We start from the raw sequence: 26686 nt of genomic DNA on the forward strand, positions 1-26686 counted from the left end.
AAAAACGAATCTTTCGCTATTAAAACTGAATGAATGCATTTCTCCGTCTGTAGAATCCTGAATCATTGTTTTTCACATTTAAACTTTGGAAACATTCCTCAGCCTTACACATAAATGTGCAAAACTTATCTCCAAACCAGTATTTATAACCAGTGCTCCCTATTAAACTTTTTAACATGATAGGCCAATGGATTAAAGTTACCTCCATCGCCGCAAAGTTATCTCGGATTATGGAGCTCATCAAGGCTAATTTTTATACAACTAGTAAAATAGTATGCCAAAACATCTTTTCTTTCAAATTCAGCAATCAGAATGGACGCTTCTTAAAAATTATACAAAGAATTTCTCTTTCTAAATTAATTCAAAAATAGCATTTTCTTGTTGTCAATAAGACTGTTTTTTTAGTTTTAGATAATACAAAACTTTCTTACATAGCTCCTTTAAATAAAATAGACATATCACCAAAATAAAACAGAACGTTTTTTGCCGTGTAAATTCAGAAGCGATATACACACGATGAAATATGAAACGACTTATAGATTTTTTTATACCAAATTTGAACAAAGGGATTCACTTAAACCGTGTTAGGGATAATAAAAGACAAAAATGTAATATTGTTACCCAAACCATCTCTTGTAAATATCTGTTTTATACACAGCTAGTTTTATATTCATTGCTTGTATCCATGCAAAGAACATTAGAAAAACATTTTCAACTTCAAAATGTAATACCTTTCGCATGAATCTGGAATTCAAAATTGTTCAGAAAGAAACAATGTTATATTTCGTGCTGGAAACAATTGAAATTCTCAAAACCTACTTAAATTCTTTATTTTAAATTTTATTACACTTTGTGACGTCATATAAAACTGAAAGTATTGCTTTCATTCTTGACTATTTTGTTGACAGCCAGATAATAAATAACATCTTTTCTTTGATTTAGTTTAACAGAATGCAGATACTCACAAAAACTTGTGCACAAAACGTTGAGACGCTAACAGGATTGGAAAAGGATTAGAGGCTATGAAAAGTGGGGGATAAGAATCCTTATGCAATCAAATTTGCAATACGTGCAATACAATTACGAACTAAAAAACAGTATGTAGTAGCTAATTCTATGTAATATAGAAACATGATTTTTTTTAATTTAATTTTTTTATTTAGGATTAAGTATAATTTGTATTGCATTTTTTGATTAGCTGCATATAAGAGGGATTTTCCCCTCAGCTATCTGACATCGTTACGAATTACTTTTTCTTGGCTAAAGATTAACAGAATTTTATATTTCATGATATACAACAACGTTTTCTACAAATATTTATTTCAGAAAATAAAATCCATATTTTAAGATTTCAGTGAAATTAGAATTATAGATGGATGGTACACAATATTATACATTTTTATCTTACATTTATGATTTAGTAATTCAAAGTTATATCCAAAATCCTAATTTTGTATTGCTTAATTAATTTGATAAATTTTCAATATCATTTAGAAACATCTAAACTATTGGGATTAAAAGAATACATTTATTGAATCCTGGAAGATATTTTCAAACTAAGTGTATCGCGGTACAGCAGTTCAAGTTACGTCATGCAATAAAAACACAAAAAACAATATTTATATGGCAACAAAATCAATACAAGATCATTTAATTAAAATTTGCTCTGTCATTCTCAAGAAATGAATTGAATATAATGAGTTTGATTTTAAATATGTGTTCAGCTGAGATTCTAAATATTAAGGGAAGATAAATTTTCAACTAATAAAATACAAAAGTGTGCATTCAGAATAAATGCTAATGTTGAAAATAAGATTTCCATGATGGTCCAATAATACTTAAATAACACGAAACCTGATAAATAGCACAGATATAAGAAGTATATAATTACTCAGATTTATCTAAGAAATTGATTTAAGACATAATTGATTGAATATTCCAACATCCACCTTATTATATCGAAAACAAATGTTTTAGAAGATAATAAACGACTAATATTTCTAAATGTGTTATCACACTAATGCTAAATATTCTGTTTTTCCGTTGATTTTTAATGATTTGAATGTATCAAAGTAATTAAACGTATTTCAGTGATATACAAATCGAAAGATCTGTAACAATGATTTTTTCTTTATTTTTTATTTTATTTATTAATATAAATTATTATTAATATAAAGCAAATAATTATATTAATATAATATAATTATTTGCTTTATATTTATAAAATTATGCGTAACATGCACAACAGTAGTTTATAAAATCTCAGAAAATTTAGTATAAACTATGTGCAAATAGTTGATTATTAAAAATTTTACAGAAATGACTAGCATATTTTCTCACTAAAGAAAATTCGCTTCAAATTCGCTAATTTTTATAACAAAAACTCTCTGCAGTTTATTAATGACTGTGTTTAATTTAAAAAAATGAATAATGTATTTATTTAAATAATTGTCATGTTTTCATACAAAAAAGAAAGAGGCTATATATCAAATCAATTTCTTATATATATATATATATATATATATACAAAAAGATCCATTTTTCAACTTTACGGATTTACACGAGAAGACTTAGCATGCTATTCATTTTCTAGTTAAGAAAAACTTTTACTTAATATTAGCAATATAAAACAATTTTTAAACATGGACTGAAGTATTTCAATTTCTTATTCTGTTCAAATCGTATACTAGTCAGTTTTGTCTGATCTTGGACCATATAGCTTGAATGTTTAATTCTCGGTATAATAATATATTCTTAAAAATAATTCAATTTTACAATAAAAAGCATATACATCACTTAATAATAAGCATATATGACTTAATAATACGATTAACAACGACATCCTTTAATTCATTCACGCTTTTAAATTAATCTCATGGAATCCATCAAAGAAATACATAGCAGAAACTGTAGGTGGGAAGATTCTTAAATAAACATTGCACTATCAAATTTAATAGCCCAGGCTCTGTTTAGAGCTGCATAATAAATGTCAATTTTTACAATTATTAATTTGTAATAATAAGACAAGGTGCAAAACCTTTTGAATTTCATTTGCTCACTTTCTAATATTCACGTATGAATATGAAAATTCTTCTTCGTATGGCATTGTGTACAGTTCAATTAACACCATCCCGTCATGGCACTTAATTAAGTTTTCTGCATTAAATGTAAATTAGCTTTATTCACGCTCATCATTTCGCAGAGTTTTAATTAAGCTTTTTTGGAGGGTACAACCTTCCTCCCACTTATTCTTCAGCGAATTATGCGAAACATTCTTCTCGGCACCAAAGTTCATTACCAATCGCAATCATTTCATTAAAGGACAAAATTTTGTGCTTTGAAGTTTAATGGACCATTAAAGACATCCTTCTTTAGCAGAAACCAAGAATCACTGGTGTCATTTTTTCACATACCTTTCATAACAGCATATTTCAAACAAATTTCGTTTATAAAAATTTCTTTTTAAAGAAAGCTAGACATTTTACTGTCATTTCGAGATTCTAGCTTTCTTCCGAAGTAATACTGGCAAGAACAAAGTGTCGAGGAGAAGTTATTCGCTTATGAATTTCTAATTATATTCTGTAATGAATCCATAATTGAATTTTAATCATCGAATAACGAGATTTGTTTCTTTCATAAATTAAATTAGAAATAGAAATGGCACAACGAACAAAGAATATTCCAACAACTTCGAAGTGCAAAGGAAATTATTTATTGCACAAGGAAATTATGTTATGTTAATTATTAAGAGTTACTAACTAGCCGACTCTTTTCAGTTACTATAAAATCCAAGTACCAAACTTATCAATCAGATGTTAAAACATTTTGCAATTTCTTCTGTGGCTAAATTAGCAAATCAAGTCACATGTTGCGATATTTAAAATTCGCATTCCTTTGAACATGTACTGTACCCTTTATATATATATATATATATATTTGAAAAATTCACTGGAAAAAAGAATCTACTGCAACGACCATTCTTTGCGTTCACAACCAGTTCCAACAGTTTAAAAGTTATCCAATTGCATTAAAAAAGGACTTGCTTCTATATCGATTTAAGATTAAACTTTAGAACATAATTTTATAAAGTTCAGATCAGAAGATAAGAACTTTGGAAAATGAATTACATTATAAAGTAGTATTATCTGACTTATTGCCCAAATCTTGAAATTACTATATTTCAGTATAAAACTATCATAAATAGAAGTGTAGATATAAAATATTATCAATCAGATTCATCTTTCTCTACATAAAATATGAAAAACTTTCTCACATTAAATTGATTAGTAAATAAAGTCATACACAGTTATAAGTTATATGCTAAATATGTTATAAAATGAAAGCACTGTATAAGTTTGTATAATCGTTAAGTACTAACGAATCACTAAGAAGGCACTCTTCTTCAAAATATTTTGTTATTTTTTAGGCTTACACATAGAAGTAATTATACATTTCGGTATATAAATTTTAGTTATCGAGTTATTTCTTTTTTGAAGGTTCTAATATTGAGATGCCTATTTCATTTAAAATAACAACATTGTCGACCTAATTTTTTATAATATAAATTAATACTTTGACTTAAAATATTATTTTTATTTTTGACTTTTTTTCCCATTGATTAATAAATAAAGAATAAAAAATTCATATTGCAACATTTCTTTCGACAATTGATCGCCAATTAAAATTTTACAAAAAATTAAAAAATATTCCGTAAAATTAGATTTATTTAGTGAAATGTAACATTAAATAGTGAGATAAAACAGTTAATGATGAACATAAAATAGGAAAAACTAAACTATTCTAAGCATCAATTTAAACTCCATGCTTGTAAGTATTTATATTAGAGAGAATAGAAAAAAAAACTCTCAAATAAGTTTAACCATCATAACCTAGTAATGTAGCAATCAAGACCAATTTTGATCGACAATTTGAATTACATAATGCTGTATATCAAAAATGTCGGCATTCATTTCTACGAAATGTGACAGCGTGCAAGGAAAGGGAATAAACTTTTCGACAATAATAAGTTTCGAACGGACCTAAATGTTTACTGCATGACCATTTTTTATCACTGAAGACATGAATTGACATTTCTGAAAGTATGAGGAATATGTTTCATTGGAAATCTCACAAATTTAAAATGTTTATATTTATGTACGTACCATTTATATAAATTTACAGTTGAAAATATACATATATTTTCATATTGCATTTTGCATATTTAATATTTATCTCTTAAATATTAATTCTCAAAATGAAGAAAAATTCAGATGAATTTTATATATTGTCTATGTGATATAAATTTTCTGCATACTGCAATATTCTAAGATATCTTTTTAAATAATGCATTAAAAATAAGTTTGAGCAAAACATGTTGACAATATAACAATTTCAAATAATAAAAACATCTGCGTTGAAAAGCATTGGGAGATTCTAACATAAGAATATTTTAACACATGAAACGCAATTAATTAAATATTATAGATTTATATAAGTCATTTTTGAATTTTACAGAATTTGGGTATTTGCATAGTCTATTTATATAAACGTTGCATTTTAAAGTAGCATTAGGGCTATTTTGGGGTACCACGTAATTTTGAACAGCAGACAGATAGCGAAATCGACATTTGAACTGGTACCCCATCTTACAACTTCCCCATCACACCAGTGGGATTACATTCGGCCCCCAACAAACAAAGCTTACTACGGTTCTTTGGTAGAATTGGGTCTCGAAACCAGTCTTCACCATTGAACCACCACAGCCCATTGGAAAATACCTTTGTTTGGAAAAAAAATATTAAAAATGTGACAAATTAAAAATGTTCGTAAAAATTATTCTTTTTGAATTCAAATATTTTCACATTGACACCATCTAAGTGATGATTGTTCCTGAATAAGAAGTTTCAAACATTTAAACTAATTCTCAAAATAAAAATTTAATAAAATCACAATATAATATTTCTTGAAGTTTGAAAATCATTTTTAATTTTGGTGGATTACTTAAAAGCTATGCAATTTTAATAATAAATCCGCCATATTAAAACATTGTTGCCTAAATGCTAAATACGATTATTATAACTTTCAAACGATTTAATTTGTAGTCATGCAATATTGAACAATAGCTTTAAACTTTAGCGTATTGTAAAATGTTGAGTGCTAATTTTAAACTATAATTATGTCCCAAGTTTGTTTTGCTGAGACATTTTAATTTATTTGTTTTTATATAAACTTGCTGAAAATTAATATATCTTTAAGAATATTTTCATCACATTGAGATGCTTTTCCTCTTTTCCTTCTATGAAATAATTCATTTAGTACTTAAATGACGGCTTGTAAAGTACCGTCGTTTAAACGACGGCATCAAGTTAGGAATTTCTAATAAACTATACAGAAATGCAGAATGAAAGTAATATTATCTTACCATTTCTTACAGTTCTATGATCTCTGATGTAATCAAAAATTTAAAAATATATTTTACCAAGAGTCAATAGCTGATTTTTTTTTAAATTTTAAGCTTACTTAATGTGTTATTTAATTTACTTTTATAGGTGAGTTTTTTTTCTACAAGTCCGGAGCTCAGCAACAAAAACCGTTTCGAATACTTTCTCCGAACGGTTCCGTCTGATACAAATCAAGCTGATGCTATGGTGCAGATAATTACCCATCTGAACTGGACATATGTCTCAATATTATATGAAGAATCAGCCTATGGAATACAGGTTAGTAAATATCTTTTAATACATTTTTTTAAATAGAAAATAAGTTTTTTTTCCAGGAAGGTTAAGAAAGCTCTTTTAGAATATTTTAGATTCCCAGCAATAAGAGTACGAGTGCGAATTTTCAGTAAAGGTAAGCATGAATTTCTTCCATATTTGTGAGTTGTTCTTGCTTAAATATGTTTGATTGTCAGCATATAAGCAAATTTTAGTAAACAATTTATAATTTTAGAATTTTGGATCATATATGCCACTTTCTGATCCAAAGCAAAGTAATTTACCATCATTTCTCAAGTACTTGTTGCTAAACTATAATGTCTCTCCTGATATTATGCTGAGTATCCCCTCTAATAATGGGCTTATAAGCAAGTTCTACATCATTAGAATGGCTTTTGCGAAAGAAGCTTTCTATGACGTAAAGATTTATATTTTACTTTTTTTCATTCAGTAAATGTAATACATAAATTACTATTAAACTTAAATATGACAAATATAGTTGATGTAGTAGACATTTTTTCAAGTTTCACATCTTTCATTAATAATTTTATTTCACCTTCAAGTGAAGCCTTTTAAGTTCTAAGATGCTTTATCTTTTAAATTGTGTTTCTTTTCAAAATGAATGGATCAGAATCTGTTGATAAAATTATGACAATCTGTCTGTAATTTAAAGTTTCATGAAGCCATCTCTTCATTAAATTTAGAACTTCATTTTCTTTTAAACATTTATTTTCAATTGATATAAATTTCATTATTATGAGCAAAAAACGGGATTGAACTATTTTAATTTGTCTAAAATTAACGGGTAAGTATTCTTATCAGCAAGCATAATTCATATTTTTAGCCTTAATGCACAGGTAAGTATGTTTGCTCTGAATGGTGGTAGGTAGATATATTTACCACCTCTAATGTCCTAAAATAATCAGTTAACGATGAAAATATGTTTCCTATGTTATTAGATTAGTTAATCGTAACCACCCCCTCCAAAAAAAATTCTGCAGGTATCCCAGCGATATAATTTAAAAGAGTTAATTGACTTAACAATAAGGCTTGTTAGTCGCTTTTGAATTTTTATTCTTTTTTACGGTTGCATATCTTCCGAGGTCAAATAATATCAACCAAGACGTGATAATGTATGATTTCAATTTTCTTATGCCCTTGATTCTCTATAACACGGAATTCAACTGTAAAAATCTAAAATAGCAATATTCATAACTCGGTTATATCTCATCAATTAATAACAAATTGGCCAGTTTTAATCGAAGAATGGGACTACTTTTGCTTAAATTGTTAACGAGGGAAAATATTTTAATAAATATAAATAATATGCAGGAAAACTGTATAAAAGTTTAAATTTTTATTTATTTATATTTTTTTTTCTACTCAAAGTAACATACAATTCTTTATATCGTTTAAACTATTCTTCTACTTGTTTAGATACATTTAGATAAAAAAATCTGATGAAATATTTAATTACTTTATTAACTAACAATATTTATACACATAAGATTTAATAATTGTCAACTTTTGAACAATAAAGAACTTGACACGTCCATGATACGAAATTTTATAATTTTTTAAGAAAGTCTGTTATTTTCGTGTTTGAAATATTCAAATCATCTAAGGATTAAAATTGAAACCATAAAAACAATATTTTAAGAGACACTGAAATTTAAGCGATTATCTCTGTGACGTTTATTGGTGTAACTTCATTATAATATCTTTGAAAGTATATCGATTCCGATAATTTTTCTATTAAAGATCAACTGCCCAAAAAATTTCGAAGCTTGGGTGGGCACATCATCTTTGATGTTCAAGAATAAAGATGCTTACTTTATAGATGTTTCTTAAAATTGAAAACAATAGATTTTACACTGTAGCACCTCAAAAGAAAATGAAAAGTTCTTGATGTATCAATAATTATGAAGTTTAATGATTAGGAATCCATCTTCATGAAGAATTCATTTTTTTTTCTTTAAATCATATTATACGCTAATTATTTTAATTTATATTTAAATATGTTTATTCTAATCTTAATTTAAAGTAATTATTATTCATAAACTGGTCAACGGTTAAGGATAAAAAATGAAATGACAAATTAAGACTAAATCAATAGAATTTTTTTTACATCAGAAGATTCATTATATTTCTTCTATTATTCATAACTAGCCGGCTTTGGCAACTAATTATTGACTTTAATGGTTTTTATAAATTTCGATTTTTGACGTTTAGTCTGTTAAAGATTAATATGGAATACATTGATTTGATACGACTAGAAAACTTCAAACGAATTATACTGAAATTTAAAAAGGTGTACATATTACGCAATAAAAGTAGAAGAGAAAATTTTATTGCTAATTAATGATTGGCAAAAGCGCACGAATGAGTGTTTTGACGGATAAGTTTGAATTCCATTATGACATATAAAAATATCAATTCAGGTTTTGTATCAAATTAAATTAAAAATATTATTAAAATTAAGAGAAAAATTATAATAATGTTACTTATTTATTACATTAAGATATTTATTACATTTACTTATAACAATTTATAATTATTTATTTTTATTGGTTACTAATAGTAAGTCATTTTTTCTTACTTCTTTATTACTTCTTGAAATTTACTTTTGACTACCATCCAAGTTGAAAATGATTCTATTTTGAGCATGAAACCTTATTTTTTATTTTGGAAAACAATAAATTTTTTCTAGTTTTTCTTCCTCTAACAAAATCGTTGAAAAAGTTTGTTATAGAGATAATATGTAGGAAAAGAAAACGTAACAAAGAAAACTTTTCTTTTCATTTACTCCTTGATTATTTTTCAAAAAGAAATTTCAGTTAAAAAAAGGGAAAATCTTAGAGATTTCATGCAGAATAAACAACTATTAAATGCTCATTTTAAAGAAGTGTCAACATCGTAAGGATATGGTTTATCCTCCTTTTAGAAAGTAAACTGATTGTGAAAACATAGTCTAAACTTGTGAAGACAGGCCATCAATGGTTTTTGTCCTAATATAATTGATAAATTTGATAAATTAATTTTGATAAATTTATATTGATTGATATTTAATATTTATTGAATATTTGATAATATGATATTGATAAATTTAGCCCGATATACCAGTATCACCGTAAGTGGCATTTGTGTGATGAATTTCCTGTCTTTTGAATCATATCTAATAAAAATAGAAACTGATAAATTAGTGAGTCTATCACGCTGAATAAATTGTATAATTTTTGAAATTTCTCATATGAATTAATTTTATTTCTCGACTTCCTATTTCACTACAAATGTCTTAAATTTCGATAAATATATGTAATTAATTATGAAAAAAAATTATTGAATTTTTATTTTAAATTATTAGTAAATTTGTTACAATAAAAATTATTTTTGAATTTAATATTATTATTTGTATTAATATTTCATTAATTTCGAAAATAAAAAATAATCAAGAAAGAAATAAACAGATAGGGATAAAAACAAGAATCAACGTACAATGTTCGATTAAATAACCTGATTTCTAAATATTTGGTAAATGTTAAAATGCGATAATAATTTGGAAAAAAAATTTCTACTATTGTGGTGCTGTCAATATGACGGTGTTCGTAGCGAAATAGCATTAGTTCGGCTTACATGGGCACTTTAAAAAGGGAAATTATTCTAACTAAGCCAAACCCGATTACTTGATTCGAATATTTTTCATTTACTATTTAAAGAATTACAAGAGGTCTACTTTGCCACTTAGAGCAGACCAATCATTACAAGGAATTTTTTCTAAGAGGCAATTGCTCTGCAACTTGAAGTCTCCTCAGTCAGTTCACCACCCGGTCCGGTACACTAAGACCAATTTTCAGTCAATTAAGCTCGAAATGCGATTTCGGTGCATTTGCTAATTTATTATTCTAAAACATATTAACATTTTAAAATTCAATACCATTATATAAAAATGCATACATACCAAGAAAAATAATTTAACCATACATATGTAAATGTAAAAGCAATTTAATTACAATACGTTTCATAAATAAACGATCTATTTCAGCTGTCAGGTTACATTTAACAAATATATCAGTTAAAATTTCTAAATTATTTTTAACTTTAAGCATCTGACATTTAGTTAATAAATTAATATAGCTAAGCTGTTAATTTTCATTATTTTGAAGAAAATCCATACTTGAATAACATCAAATTACGGTGTCAATTTAAACACACACACACTATAAATATATATATCGGAAATTACCCAGTAATTTATTTACTGTAATTAAATTCAAGATTATGAATAATTAATTCGTCAAATATTTGTGATTAATTAATTTGAAACCTTTTTCTTTTTCTTTCATTATTCATTAATTAAATGGTTTAAGCATTAATAACTTACAATAATAAATATTATTATAAATTAAAAAAAATAAATTCGATGAAAATTCGCTCTTTATTTTTTTTTAACTTCAAAATCCATATTAAGTGCCGAACAGTATAAATTAATAAAATGTACTGAAAAGCTAAGTAATAATAATTTTGTAGTAATTCAGACGCCTCATACGAAAATAATATCACTTTTTATGGTAAATAAAAAATAAATATTAGTAATTAAATCAAATGTTACAAAAATATGCAGTTTGGGTTACGAGACATAGCTTTTCTTGTTAACAAATTCTGTCATTTTTATCTACTTTGAACGCAATGTATTTTTATACCTGTATATTTACATAATTATTTTAAGCTCATAGCTAATAAAAAAGAACTAAACTTTCGCATTAATTCTTTTATATAGCTATGAAACTCTGAAAGCATGGTCAGGTACATTCATTCGTAAACTAGGAACGAAATGTTTTCGTAAATCTGTAATTAAATTCCAGACTTTTCCTTAAAATGGGAGATGATTTCAATTACATACTTGTAAAATATTTTCAGCTTACTCCACAGGTTTTAAATAATGCATCCGTATCTAAACTGGAAGCATTAAATAAAAAAAATGCTTCGCATTTAAGCGAAATTAATCCCGTGTTCCTACAGAAACAGAATACAAATTGAGACAAAATATTCCTACGAAAAGGAAAATCAGATTTAAAGATATCATACGAATCTGGAATTTAAATAAAATGGAAACTTTTACCTAACGGTGTATTTACGGTTAGATAACTTTTGTTTTTTACAAGCCAAATGGAGGCAGTACTTTCTTTGAATTCTGAGCACATTGATTTTTCTTTGCTTAAAGGCTCTTTCTAAAATCGAAATTAGGCAAAAAATCGGCTTTTCCTTTCTCTATATAAAGGCTGAACCATATTTTTACTTACCTCATATTGGAAAATAATTTTCTAGAAGGAAAGGGAGATGAAGTGATTTGATTATTTCTCACTACGGATGTAAGAGAAGATAAAAGATGAAAAAAAAATTGTGACTCAATTGTAAAAAGTCAAATGCAAACAAGAAAGGTCCATGGAAAATATTTTCTATTTATTTCATTTTATGTATACATGCACAGAGGAAGCGCTAAAAATAATTTTTTGAGACATCTCATTTTATAAACGCTCAAAATGTAGCAAAAAATAAAATTAGTAAAAAAAATCGTCAAAATTCGTCTGCTTAAACTAAAAAAATACTGAAAGAGATCGTTTAAATGTACAAATGACATAACGCTTTGTTATTAAATCTAGATTTTTGGAGTTTAACCTATTACACAATACACAAAATTAATAATAAAAAAATAATAAAAATAATAAAAAAATATTTAAAATCCAGTAAATATAATAAAAATAATAAGAAACTCAAAGTAATTAGAAGAGCCGTTTTCCAGAAATAACTATAACAGCTATAAAATGAAACATTTAGCAAAAATCATAAGCGTTTTCATAGAAATCAGATCTTTGTGGATATTGTTTCCCGGATTTGCATTCCTATATTCTCAACGTATTTTATTTAGGCATTCTGAATATAATTTATCATGCAAGCATGCAATATAAATAAAATGCTTGTACTGTTTGATTTTCAAGACGGATAAGTAATTTTTGTTCTCCTGATGGGTTGGAGCTGAGAAATACAAAGGCATAGTTTAATTTAAAGAAGACTACGTGAAATGATGTAAAAAATAACAAATACCAGGCTATTAGATATTTTAATATGATCCAGTTTTATAACAAAGTTTATTTTATTCGCTTTACACGCATTTTACAGCTCCGAAAAAGTTAAATTTTTTAAGCTTTCTTTATCCCACTTTCTAATTACAATAGCTCATTTCGGGTTTTACAAAGAATCGAGCTATTCCTGTTTGGTGAGAATACCTATGCTTTGGAGCAGAGAAATTAAATATAAATTATTTCGGTTCTGTAACAAACTCACCTTTCAAATCAGTTTAGAAACCAGTAAAGAAATGTGACCCTCATGAGACGTATATTCAGGCAGCGACCATTAAATATAATAATAGCCAAATAAATCAATTATATTGATCACTGCTTTTGTGAAAACGAGCCTGATTATTCTACGTACACAAATGCTAAAAGTTAAGCATAATTCATAAAATTCGAAAAAAAAAAAGAAATGCGAGTAAATAGAGGTGAATTTGTTCGAAATAATTTATGGATAATCACCTATTGAAATTGGAACTTTCTCTTAATGCAAAACATTTCAGTTGACAACTTCATGCGGAAAACACCTGTACATGTCGGAACGTGAATAAACGGACCGAATCGGCATAAAGATTTCAAACATATAACGTGCAATTCATGCTTGAAGGGATTTTCTTAACGACTAAACAGAGCAAATGATGGCACAAAGTCGACATTTTTGCAAAATAAAGAATCGTTGGAATCACAAAATCCGGGTGATCACAAACCAAAGTGTTTCAATTCTGAATACATGTTCTGAATATTCGAAGCAACCAAAGATCCATACCAGGCTGGCTACAACCTTTCGCCAAGTCCGAAAATTAATCGTGATGCGAACTAATTATTTTTATTTTATAAATCGAAACTCCATGTTCAAGAAAGAATATACACTAAGTTTATGTGCGATAAGCCAAATAGTCTTCCCAGTAGAGAACAGAAAAAACTTCACGTTTACTTACGGAATAAGAAAGATGATTGAAATAAAAGTTTGAGATTACTTCAAGAAGTTCAGTAACACCTCAAGAAGAGCTTAAATCTGCCGCAATGACGAAGGTTAAGAATGTTTTGTCTAAATAAGTTCAATGAACTTTTAAGTGGTGTTAATAAAACAATGCGTTGAATTTCATGAAAAAAATAGAATGAAACTAGAGTTTTTGAAATTTCTTCATGGATTATCCATAGAATTAAGAGAACAAGGAAGAAATTTCAACTCTGAGGACAATGACTTTAAAATAATTTTTAAACTGTCTCATGGCTGCTTCACTTTCAGCTATTTACAGCTTAAAGAATAAAGAAATATTAATAGAAACATGGTGCCAACCCCCCCCCCCCTTTATTTTGTAAATTTTATATTTAGAACATTAAGCCATCAAATCTAGAGTATACATTCGGTAGAATTATGATATTTCTTTGGATAATATATATTGATTCTACAGTGTGAGTTGTATTCAAACTTTTAATTTCTTTTAATAACTTTTGGATTGGCGAAAATATTATTCCCTTTTATTATTGAAAAGGAAGGATAAAAATATAAGAAATGGAATCCTCAGAATTCAACTTGCTGTCTGATACTGATTCAAGCGTTTGTTTTCTTACTCTTGACACAAGTAATGCATGACCTTTTTGACGCTAAGAATTTCTATCAACTTTTTGTAAATTTAATTTTTCATATGGCAACAAACATAGAAATCACAAGGTTAATGGCCAATATAATTCGCTAGAAATGCGACCGATATAATTCATAGCTTTGGGCCTAAGTCCTAATTCGAATTCCAGGTTCACTGCTTATAGCTTAGAAGGTCGCGGGGAGGAGTTTAAGAGGTTGATTTACAAAAGACGGCGCTGCTTACCTGAGGGCTATTAACCAAATGTATAATCGGACATTCTTTGAGAAATGTACGCTTAACCCGAGAGTCTCTAACGAGCAAAGACTCGCGTATTCGATCAATTACATCAATTACAATTAACGAAAAAGTAAGGTAATTTCTCTGTGATATCCAGGCGTCCCAGTCACCCATCTTAAATTCTTCGAACGGGCATTTGAGGAGTTTCAATTGTGATAGAATTAAAAATGCGGTGCAAAATGTGTTCAACAAATGGTGCTTCAAATCATTTCATAATCTACAGAGAAAATTTTTAAAAAACAGCTTCGAAAAAGAAAAAAAAATTATTTAATTTTGATAAAATAATAAAAAAATCTATTAACAAATCCTTTTTAAGCTTTCCCATGATTTATGAAAAAGTTTTAATTCTTGAAACTCTAGAGTAGTTATCATTTACAAACTGAAAACTACGCATATTTTAATACACAATTTATGGTAATGAATCAATGAAAAAATTGCTCTCTTTAATATATATCTTTCCCCAGTGAATAATTCAAATATCTAAGATTGATGCATACTTTGGATATTTTTCTGTACTAAAAATAGACATATGAACCCTTTTCTTTTAGAATGATATCATTAAATATCAATCCATAAAAATTCTGCTTATTATACCCAAAAATCCATATTTTATCAATAATATATATTGAATTTCTCTATTTCCCTAAAGGTAGAGTCAAAATATGCCATTCAAAACTGTTAGATGCCAGTAGAAATTCAGCGTAATTTTTCTGAAAGACTCCTTTGTATTAAATAATATTATGCTACCACAAGCTTGCCATTAGAGTGTATTGGCAGTTAGGGCTGCGTTCATTTGTCTGCGTGACCCGCTTGCTTCCGAAGTTCTGTCACTAAAAATATCTTAATTGAGTTTAAGGTCTTTACGCTTGGCATAAATGCATTATTAATGGTTACTGACATCAAACCAAACGCTCTTGTATCAACCAAATTCTCTATGCGATGATCTGACGACTCACACGCAAGATGTAGATTGAGATGTTTATCCAAGATGATTAATGTACCGTTACATAGTTTTCTGAATATTTTGAAAATTTTCTTCTTTAATAAAAGTTTCAGTGGTTGGTGGATATTGCATTCATAAGATTTCGAAGTTCTGGTATAAAGTCAAGTTTTTCTCAGTTACGTGAAAATGAATGCATATATTCGTATGTCTTTTACTTCGCATTAAATAAAAAAAAATATTAAACCTCGAATTTTGCTTATAATAAAAATGCAATAATTTGCATTTAGATTAAACATATAATCGTTCTAAACAATCTAAAAGCTCAACTATTAAACAAATGAATTAAACGAATTTATGAGCAATTATAATTAGTTACTAACGCATGTTTATTGAGAAAGAAATATATTGTACAATCTAAGGAAACGGTCCGATGTTTAAGAGCTAAGCCTCTTCAATGGTTTCATGGCCCCTTACTTAAATGAAACAGTTGTTTAAACACTTTATTTTCTACTAACATTATATGTCTTCCCTTTTTTGTTAATTCTCGAAATATCAAAAAGTTTACGTTTTTAAATAAAATAAAAATAGGTTTAGCAGAATGTTATATTTTTCAAAACATTACATTTATTTTTCAGAAGTATTAGAAATATTTCTTAAAAAAATTAGTATAAAGAATGAAATCGGAAAATGAAATTTGTTTTTAAATGAAATACTCCCTTTTATAAAGGTTTCCAACATAAATGTAATTCAAATTGAAACAACTAATGTTTATTTTTAACTACAAAAGTGAAATATTGCATACTTAAAAATATTGAAGATTAAAATTTCTATCTTTCTCTATCTTGTTATTCTGCAAGCAAGTTTCTAGGTTTCCTTTTAAAAGTAAATCGAGATTTGCTCTATTATCATGTTATGATGTTTTTCTTTGGAAAATATCTCATATTTATTAGTATTTATAAAACTGATTTTTAAAAGTGAATGAATAATATTCGTCTGAAATACTAAACACATAAAAATCTTCTTATCTTTATTCAAGAATTTGTTTTCTTAACCTAATAAATGATTTTTGAGCAGACAGATATATAAATAATGTAAAACATTTATGAAACTGCATTATGGTGTAGTTAAGACCCCGGTTATTATTAATTAGTACAAATTGAAGAATGTATCATTGTTTGGTAGCGTGTCTTTTTATACTTAAGCAATTTTTTTTTCTATATTACTTTAATTTCATTTTCCTTTAAACATCTCATAATTTTTCTGTTTCTCTTTCTTCAGAAGTTTGATAAAGAAAGGAAAATGTGAATAAAAAAAGGAAAGAAAATACGAATAAAATTACGATACTTAAATTGAAAAAATATTTTTAAAAAATCAACTCTAAGTAGAATATGCACTATAAGATTTTTAAAATATTCCACTAAAAATTTGAAAAAAAGGAAAAATTATAAGAGATTATTTTTTTTATATTTTAAGAAAATAAAAAAAAATTCAAACATTTTAAATTGTGATTTTAATAACTCAAAATTTGTATGTTTGTTATTTCTTTCATTTTACTAGTGAATTTTCTCCTCTTTTCTATTATTAATCCATTATCTGAATCGCCCGAAAACTCCTTATCATAATTCAATAACTTATTATTTATCTTAAATATTTTAACGCTAGTCTTCATTCTTAAGCTAAGCAATAATTTCTTGTCTAGGGAAAAAGAGAAAAACATCAATAAAAGTTGCCATGATAATGTAAAGAATAGTGTAGACGCCCTGTACATGTAAAATGGAATGTGGTTAAACTTAAAATATTCCTTTTCGAAATAAAGTCATGTTTGTAGAAGTGGAAAGAAAATGACAGTGTTTATATGAAAGCGGAATCTCGACTGAAAGCATTTCAGAACGTGAGTAAGAAATAATGCAGGAAAAAAAAAGAATATTTTTCTATTATTTTATCAATTCTTTTCTTTTATTTCCCCTTAATATTTTCTTAAATATTTCTTTTTCTTATATATACATATAATGGAAACAGTACATTCATATGCATTTATCACTCTTCTGCATTACATATCTTAATAAATGTGCATCGCGACTATAAATGCATTATCACATGGTGATGATGTAATTATAATTGCATCATGATTCATTTTTTAAACTTTTGGAGTTATTTGTTTTCCCTTACGATGAAATACACTTAAGCAGATATTTTACATTCTTACATCCTACAGTTGTTTCTGAATTTCCCTTCGATATAAACTGATTCATAATTTACCTTAAATATGAAATGGCTTAATATTCATTTATTGATAGTATTTTTATTTTTAAATCCAGACGCAATTATGATCATAGTCCAAAACACTACTAGACTTTTAAGACTATAAATATATGGATTTTTAACTTTTCATCTAATGTCTTTCTGTGTTAAGTGATGAGGAAAATAAGTAAAAAATAATCGAATATATTGTAAGGTAATTAATATAAATGACATTTTATAACATATCATTAGTTCGATTCTCAAAGGAAAATTTAATAGGATTAATTTTCGACTTGATGGTTCCTATAACCTTTATTGATCCTAATTGCATACTATCCATTCAAAAGATATAAGCATAATAAAAGTCCTAGCCTTTTGGGCTTCTTTTAAGAGCTATAATGTAAATTATTTCATAGCCTTTGCTGTTTCAATCTCTGATGATATTATTTAAATAAATGATCTGGAGAAAATGTGAGTAATATTAATTAGAAATTCCAGGCACGTTTATTATCATAGGTACAATCGAAGTCCATGGAAATATTTTTTTGCAAGTATTCAAGATTTTAAATATTTCGCTATCATTTGTTTTTGCTAAGATATATTTAAGGATTTTTGCTAAGATGTGATTTGTGGATATTGTTAAGATTTGATTTAAAGATTCTGTTTAGTTGGATTATTTGTATCGAATAGGAATAACTGTAATGCTAAAAATATTGTTTAAGCAAATAATTTTAAAAATATTGATTTGAATATTTTGTTGTTATAAACAAAAAATACGCTTTTACTTGTTAGTGAAATGATATTTGCTCACACATTAACTTTTCTAAATAATATGCTAAGAAATTTATTTCATAAAAATAAAAACCATGTCTCTCCTGAACACAGCTTGCATTTTACAGACCATGTTGTCGAGATGGGATCGAATAACATCTGCCACACACTTTAACAATTCTTGGAAATGAGTGTCGCCATTCTGCCAGCAACTTTTAATTCGGTATTGCCATCATTCCAGGCCATAATTTATTTTCTTTAATAACGGTAGATGTCACACTAAAGAGTGCCACAATTTTTGAAGCATTTTATCTTGTTTCTGTCCAGCTTGAAAGCGAACTATCTTTAATTTGATGATAAGGAACAATTAAAGTTGCGGCATAATAGTCGTGTATCAAGCTGAAAGGAGCTACCCAAAATTTAAAAAATTCTTAATTTTTTCATTACATGTACATTATTATAATTCAATATAATATTCTAAGGCTATAAGTGTTCAATAATTTTGATCCATTAGGTTAAATACAACAAAAAATTTTAAGTGAATAAATTGATTTCTTTTTACATTTTATCATATCCTCAAAATCCATGAATACTTGCCTTTAAACTAAGATAGGAAAACGGAGAAAACGAGTTGGGTCGATTCAGTTGCTGAATTAAATTATCATCGGACTTTATAATTTGAGAAGTCAAATGATAGAACGAAATGGAATCAATAGCTCATGTTAGATAAAGATTTTTCCAACAAAATTTTCTGAAATTAGTTATATAAATGTTCTTTCTTTTGATTTTCACTCTTAATTGATCGTCAGAATTAAAAGAATTTTATTTAAAGAACCGATTTTGAATTCACTAGGCAAATTTATAAGCACAATTAATCTTGAAATTGCGTGTTTACTTCTTTATCTTTCATTTCAGTTAAAGAAACGAACTTTATCCAATTATGTTCAAATACAAATCGATTAATATGACTTAAGCATTATGAATCTGAAAGAAAAGAATTAAAAAAAACTATGAAATATTAGAAGCCAGATTACAAATATTTAAGGTTTGATTTTCAAATATTTCGAAATCTTATTAAGTTATAATTGTTCTAACTCAGGAAACACTCAGAAGAGAATCATTTATTTACAAACTTTGTCCTCAAATAAACAGTAGAACAAATACAAACAAGTTAAAATATTCTTTAGCTAAATTTTCGAGGTTTTCACAAAGCAACGATTTTTATACAGATTGAGGAATAGCACTTAAACACTTGTATTTAAATGAATGTCTGTCAAGCATGCAAACTCTGTTTTATTTAAATCTTAGCAGTTTATATTTCGGAACATGACAAAAGTATTCTAATTAAAATGTCGAAAGAAAATAGAATAAATATTGAAAGTAAAAAAAAAATATCAAAGATGAAAATCTGTCTGTAATATAGCAGTGTTGATGATTCATATATTCTAATTTATCTCAAAAAAAATGCTGGGCTGTATTAGAAACGTCGATTCTTTGTTAGGTAGCACTTTGTATAATAATAAAACTGTTTCGCTCAGATATCGCCATTTATCTCGGATAACAATTCCTAATTATGAGGATATTTCTGTAAAACATGACACAGTATCAAAATTCGCTATCTGCCGAATAGATTAGATAGCGTACTCAAATTTTTTTAAAGAAATCCCTTTTTTGTTGTAACATTTTTTAATAATTAGAATTATTCAAAATGCCTGTATCATTGCACTTGAACTTCAGACTATTTCCCGAAAACAGGAAAAAAAGAAAATTATCTTTATTTGCTGCACTGAAGTATTGTATTCTTACAATGTATTAATATTCATAAAGAAAATTCTCTGAATTTTAATTAGCGCCAGAGAACTGTTATCAAATGAAGAAAAAAAAAAACATAGTTTCAATTAAGTAGTTGAACGAGTTCGTGGTGTAATAAAAAATATTTTAAAACAAGATTTTAGGATCAATCAGATGTGCAGAAACCAGTCGTTTTTACATAGAATATAGGATCGCAAGTGTAAGGAGTGATTTTTGAAATTTAATTAAGTAAAACAAAAGAACATTCAAGAAACGCAGTGCAATACAGATTTAATAAAATGCAAATTTGCAATAATACAGCAGCTCATCTGTATAAATCAGACCATGCAAAGCGTGTACTACTTCGGTCAGAAATACCTCTAAATCTTACTTTAACCAAAGATTGTTTGCTGATTCTGATTCTTATTTAACATCGTCATAACTGTTATACCACGTAAGATCTATATATAAAAAACGCTAATGCATGTGGAGCAGTAATCGCTTTTATTACTTATCGTCGAATGTCAGTATTGAAATTTAAACCAACCATATAAGAATTTTAGACTGATTCAATGAATGTTCTTGAAGTTGCATTGAATTACAGGTTTAGCGTAGCTAATTTAACAGGACTGTGAAATGTTATTAGAAATGTTCGGGAGACGGCTCGTCGTGTCACCAAAAAGTACATTCAGTTAGAGGAAAAACGATATAAAAGTAATCAAGGAAAAAGCTTCAAATAGAAAGTTTAATGAAGCGCAAATACAGACATTAACGTCGCCAGATTCCCAATAGTTCTGGCTATTACTCGTTTGACAATTACAATGAAGATTGATATCCGTATCTTTCAAAATAATTATCTTACAAAAATAGTCCTTGTACTATCTTAACACTTCATAAAGACCTTCTTAATGATATCAATATATTTACGTAGAATTTTCCCATTAATATTTCGCATATAGTTCTTTTTATACAATCTAATAAGTATTATAAAAATTTAACAAATTCAGCTTTATTTTTATAAGGGTGATAAAGACAGCGTTAGTTATTTAATAATTGTGTACATGATATTATGAAAATTTAATAAAAATTCATGTCTCTGGAACTAGCTTCTATGTTCATTTCTTCCAGGCATTTACAGTTTTGGAAGACCTTCTAACAAGACAAAACATCTGCATAGCAGTTAAAGAAAAACTAACAAAGGATTCTGGAGTTGCTGGAGATGAATATTACGATAGAATCGTCAGAAGACTCAGGACTAAGAAGTACGCCAAAGGTAAAATATATTTTAATGCTAAATTCACAAATGATATGATCAAGAGTTTATTCAACTAATATTAAGAATGTTACTACTTAGAATTTAATAAAAACAGTTTTCATGAATACAATATTATTGCTGTACTAACAAGCAGTAGTACTAACAAGTGGAGAGTTTATTTTTTTCCTCATTTTAGTCTCCATTTATAATTTGTTATAAATATTATGCAGCGCCTTATCTTTGTTACTGGAAATCCGTGGTTTATACTTGATTTCATGAATGATCCAATGTGTATATTGACTTAGAGTGTGTTAAATCTTTCGAGAGTCAAAAATTCTTCTGCTGAAGAGGCATAAGACTAAAAAGGGGTAAAGGGTCTGGCTTAGAAATTATCCTCGTCATCTGACCACTATTCAAAGTTATGTGGTTCGTTCAAACTGCATGCCTTCAAATGTACAAGTTAATTCAGAAATTCACCCAAATGATAAATATAACACCCAAAATTGATATTTCCCTCATACCCTGCCAGATGGTGCTAATTTTTTGGAATCAACATTTAATGAATCAACTAATTAATAGTTATTAAATTAATACATTGTCATCGAGAATAAACAAGTATACAACATTTAAAAACTAATTCATCAAGTAGTAAATGATAAATCGATTAACAAATACAATTTTTACAAATATGAACTAATAGAAATCGAATATATTAAAATATATTTTAATTCTTCTAGTATATCATTTTCCGTTAAGCGTTGCATACCCGGGTAGTTATCAAATCAGATTCTCTAAAAATTTAACATTACTCGCGTACACCTATTCTTTTTTAGAATATGAGAAGAGTGAGGGTCCAAAAATTTTAATACGTCGATTGTGTTATGCGTTCTCTTCAAAAGAAAGCCACCATGCTAATATCCGCAATGTGGAGATCAAATTATTAATCCAAACAGAACTGATTATTCTATCACATTAACTGCTTCGCATTCAACAAGATTATATCAGGTGGTAAGCAATTTTATTAAATAAAATTTTTTTGCTTAGTACGGGAAGTGGATAGACTTGAGTCGGAATAAAGCAGTAAACGCCAATGTTGATTCAGCAGCTGGTCTATTTTTATTTTCATGTTGATTTTTTTAATGAATTGAGATGTTAGTTTATATTTATCCCCATTTTAATTTTTTTGAAAGGGTGGGAGGACAAATTGCCCATTTTCAGATTTAACTGGTGTTATTAGGGCTATATTTCGCAAAACTGGCATACAGGCAAAAAGCTTTCATACTGATTTAGAAAATAAAATCGCTGGCTGGAAGGAAGATATGATCTTAAACATCGTCATTTATAGTTATTAAAACCAATGAAGAACTTTAGTATAATTGGAAAAATTGAACTGACCTGCATGCTAAGAAATGCCACTTGTTGTTAGCTCAAATTATGAGACTAACTTATCTCAAAAGATCATCCAAAAAGTCATTTATCACTTGAATAATTTCTGTTATGGTGCTGGAGATCCATTAAAAGATGGAAGGTTTGTGGGAAACTTCAAAAATTACTGCGGTTCTAATAAGAACAAGATAATAATTTTGCCATCAACCAATCGAAATTTATCATCATAGGCCTAACAAGTCAACGATTCAGTTTACACAAAACAAATAACAAGAAAAGTTTAAAAAGGACAAGTAATAGTAGCTCTCTCGATCTGGGAAAAATATTAAATTCCGGTCAATCAGTTGTCATAATGGATAGTGATAGTCACTACAGTCCAGCTGGCATAGTGGATAGTGATATGTTATAATAGTATTCCTCTCTCGAAATCGAAGGTCGGTTATGATTCGACTGGAAGAGTAAGATAGAACCTGATCGTCCGTCCGTATCGAGTTTTATACTCTAGATGAGTGTGGAAAGGAACGTCAATGGTTTAAAGAGGAATGCTGAAAGCCTATGTACCGTTGCAATTCGGTTTTATTCATGCATGTCAAGGATTGTGCATTCTCGGCAAGATCCTGTAAGGTCCATATGATTATTGAAGAGGTCGATGTGCAATGTATCAACAAATGTGAGTTGTTGGAACCAAATGCGAGTGTTTGGCTTGATTAGAAGCAGGAACAGGCTGAAAACTTTGGATGTTATTCTTTAACGGGTGAATTCATAAACTGTAAAGTTATTTTTTCCATGCGCGAAAGTTTCCAGAAAAATACACGGGATCACTATAAAATAGCTCAGTAAGAAAAAACTTGTCTCTTTCAGACTTTCTCGGATATCCAGTATGACCATTAGCAGAATACTCATCCAATGTAAGGTGAAAAGGTAGCAGCATCTAACAGAATCTTTCAACTGCCAAGGAAATCTCTTTATTATGTGATTTGAACCCGATGTCATTTGGATCTGCTATGAACTTAAAAATCAAGCAAAAGTATGAATTAATTCCTTCTCAAATTGTGATCTGAGATTTGAAGTTATAATTTCAGGCACTCCAAGCCTTGTATTCCAGGTTTTAAAATATGTTTCAACACATGTTTCAGCTTTCATATCCGACATCGGGAAAACTTCCGATTATCTTGAAAATCTGCCGACACATGCACGGCAGTCAGTATAAATAGATAAATGGTGGTAATTGCCTTCTATGTCGATATGGATATGACTGAATCAAGCTGAAGTCCGAATGGAGACTTGAAATGCCTCGATATTTTATTTTTTGGTAAAAAATGTAGTTGCTAGTAAAAAATGTAGTTTGTAGTAGAGAAGTGGATGTAATCTTCTTGTAAGAAAGGCCAGATAAAATTGTTCTTATTTATTTTAGTCATGTGTTTCTCTCCGAGATTAGATAGATAATTAATGAAATCTATCAAAAACAATTGTTCTAATAGTTTCTGGAGTGTAAGGGCGAATGGTTTCAGTTGAAACATCAGGCATCGAATCTGATCCACACTGAAGTTTAATATATTTAAATTTCAATCCTGAACCACTTTCCACTAAAGATTTAAGACTTTTATAGAACTGCTGTGTTTTAACTATAGTTTCATATTCAATTTTAGCTATCAAGTGAACACGAGTAAAAGCATCAACAACTGTGTTGAAATCACCTGAAACGTATATGATATCGGTCAAAACTGAGCCATAAATTCTAAGTATCAAGTTTGACAAAGAGACAAATTTTCTGCTTCTTGAAAGCAAACGTAAAGTGATTTGCTTTCACAGTACTTTCTTAACTGTCTACCTTCAAGAAAATGTCGAAAATGATGATCAGCACAATAGATTGCAAGTAATTATCAATCACTATAAATGTTTTCAGTTAGAGTTAACTTACGAGACAAAATGCAAGTTATTGAAGACTGCTATCAGCATGTTAGTTCAAAACAGCACTATAGCAAGATCCATCAATCATAAAAGACGATTTCGTATCGTCTTTTTGATGTGAAAGAAAAATATCATTAACAAACATACTTTTACACCCTTCAAATGAATCAAGAGTTGTCCAATGTGCTGGAATTTTATCTCGGACGTGATCAGGAACGAGATTTGGATTTTCTGTGTCTGCTACTATTACGTAATATGTAGGCAATCGTTGAGCCTGCTTTGATAATTCCTCATTTTCTGTTTCTAGCGCATTTGGTTGATAGCTAAACACTACAGTACAAGCTGCTGTTTCACTAATTTTATCATCCTCATGATTTTGATAATTTCTTCAAATCATTATCAGAAACAGGCAATATGGTAATTGTCTCTGGTAAAAGTTGCAAGAAATTTGTAGTCATTAATACGACCATTATTCAATTTTTTCATCTGCATTAAAAGTTGGGTTGAAACTTCATCCCTTTTGTTGCAAGTATTATAAAGGGGCTTTAAGTTTAACATGTTCGGTATCAGCATAATTATTTTATTTTTTTGATCGTATGTGGGGAATGTTTAGAGAAACGGAATGACTTTATTTACTTACATAAACATCGCAATCCAAAACAAAAGTTACAGAAACACTTAATGTTTTCCGATTAACGAAAATTAACGAATTCCTAATGATTAACGGAGAATCTATCCATGAAATTGAGATACAGAATTACATTTCCAAATGTAACATGACCCGACTCAAGACATGTACTACTTTCTTTACAATATTTATTCATAACATTAAACAACAAGAGCTGGATCAAAACGAAAGTGAAAAAAATATTCAGAATGAAGGAAGTATGCCTGACATTTAAAATTTATGGTATTCATTTTTGCAGGACGAGGCTGTAAACATTATTAAAATCAGTGAGGAACCTCCTATTCACATGTATTTTATCCCAAAATTCAGAGCAATTACCGATTAAATGTAATAGAAATTAATGTTCGGAAAATGTAAAGTACTAAATTTAGGACAATTCCTAAAATTAAAACTAAATTAGAATATTACGTTTGAGTAGAGGTGTTAATGTATAAATTGATACATTTTTCGCAAGTAAAGTAAGAGACCAAATTCTTGAAAGTTAAATAGAATAAATAAAATTTGTCTTATTTGTGAAACTACTCAGCAAAAGAAATTCAAAAACTAGGGGATGGATACTGTTTGGCCTATCTTCAAGGTGAAAACTAAGAAAAGAGAAGTTAGAGTTATGAGAAGTCGATACCAGGTAACTGTGAGATTTGAGGAAAGAACATCTAAAAGATTGATGAATAGTCTAAGGTATTTGCAAATAATTTCTACTACATCCTTAGCTATTCAGTTGAAATAATTTATTTGCCGACGTATGGATAAAGAAATTCAGCGGCTTTTTAAAAATTTCATTTATATATTTTTAATTCTTTCACTATAAGTTTTAAAATATAAAATTCAGATAAAAATGGTAATTAGCTTGTAGTAACATTCGCATATTAATTATCAATTTCATTTTATCATAGGAATTAAAATTTACATAAAAATTTTCCAACAGTTAATTCGAATAGAACTACGAGAAACAAATATGAAATCATAGAAGCATATT

General features: G+C 27.9%; 1 protein-coding gene across 1 annotated transcript in view; it reads left to right on the top strand.

Annotated features, from left to right (window-relative positions):
• The window catches only part of LOC129959838 (metabotropic glutamate receptor 4-like), a 110135-nt gene that overhangs the window by 44855 nt on the left and 38594 nt on the right, over positions 1-26686 (top strand). Inside the window, exons 3-4 of the mRNA XM_056072732.1 lie at positions 6549-6719; positions 21599-21743. Of these exons, the coding sequence (XP_055928707.1) occupies positions 6549-6719; positions 21599-21743 (316 nt within the window). The remainder of the gene's footprint in view (positions 1-6548; positions 6720-21598; positions 21744-26686) is intronic.

The sequence above is a fragment of the Argiope bruennichi genome, chromosome X2, assembly GCF_947563725.1.
Source record: "Argiope bruennichi chromosome X2, qqArgBrue1.1, whole genome shotgun sequence".
Classification (NCBI taxonomy): Eukaryota; Metazoa; Arthropoda; class Arachnida; order Araneae; family Araneidae; genus Argiope; species Argiope bruennichi.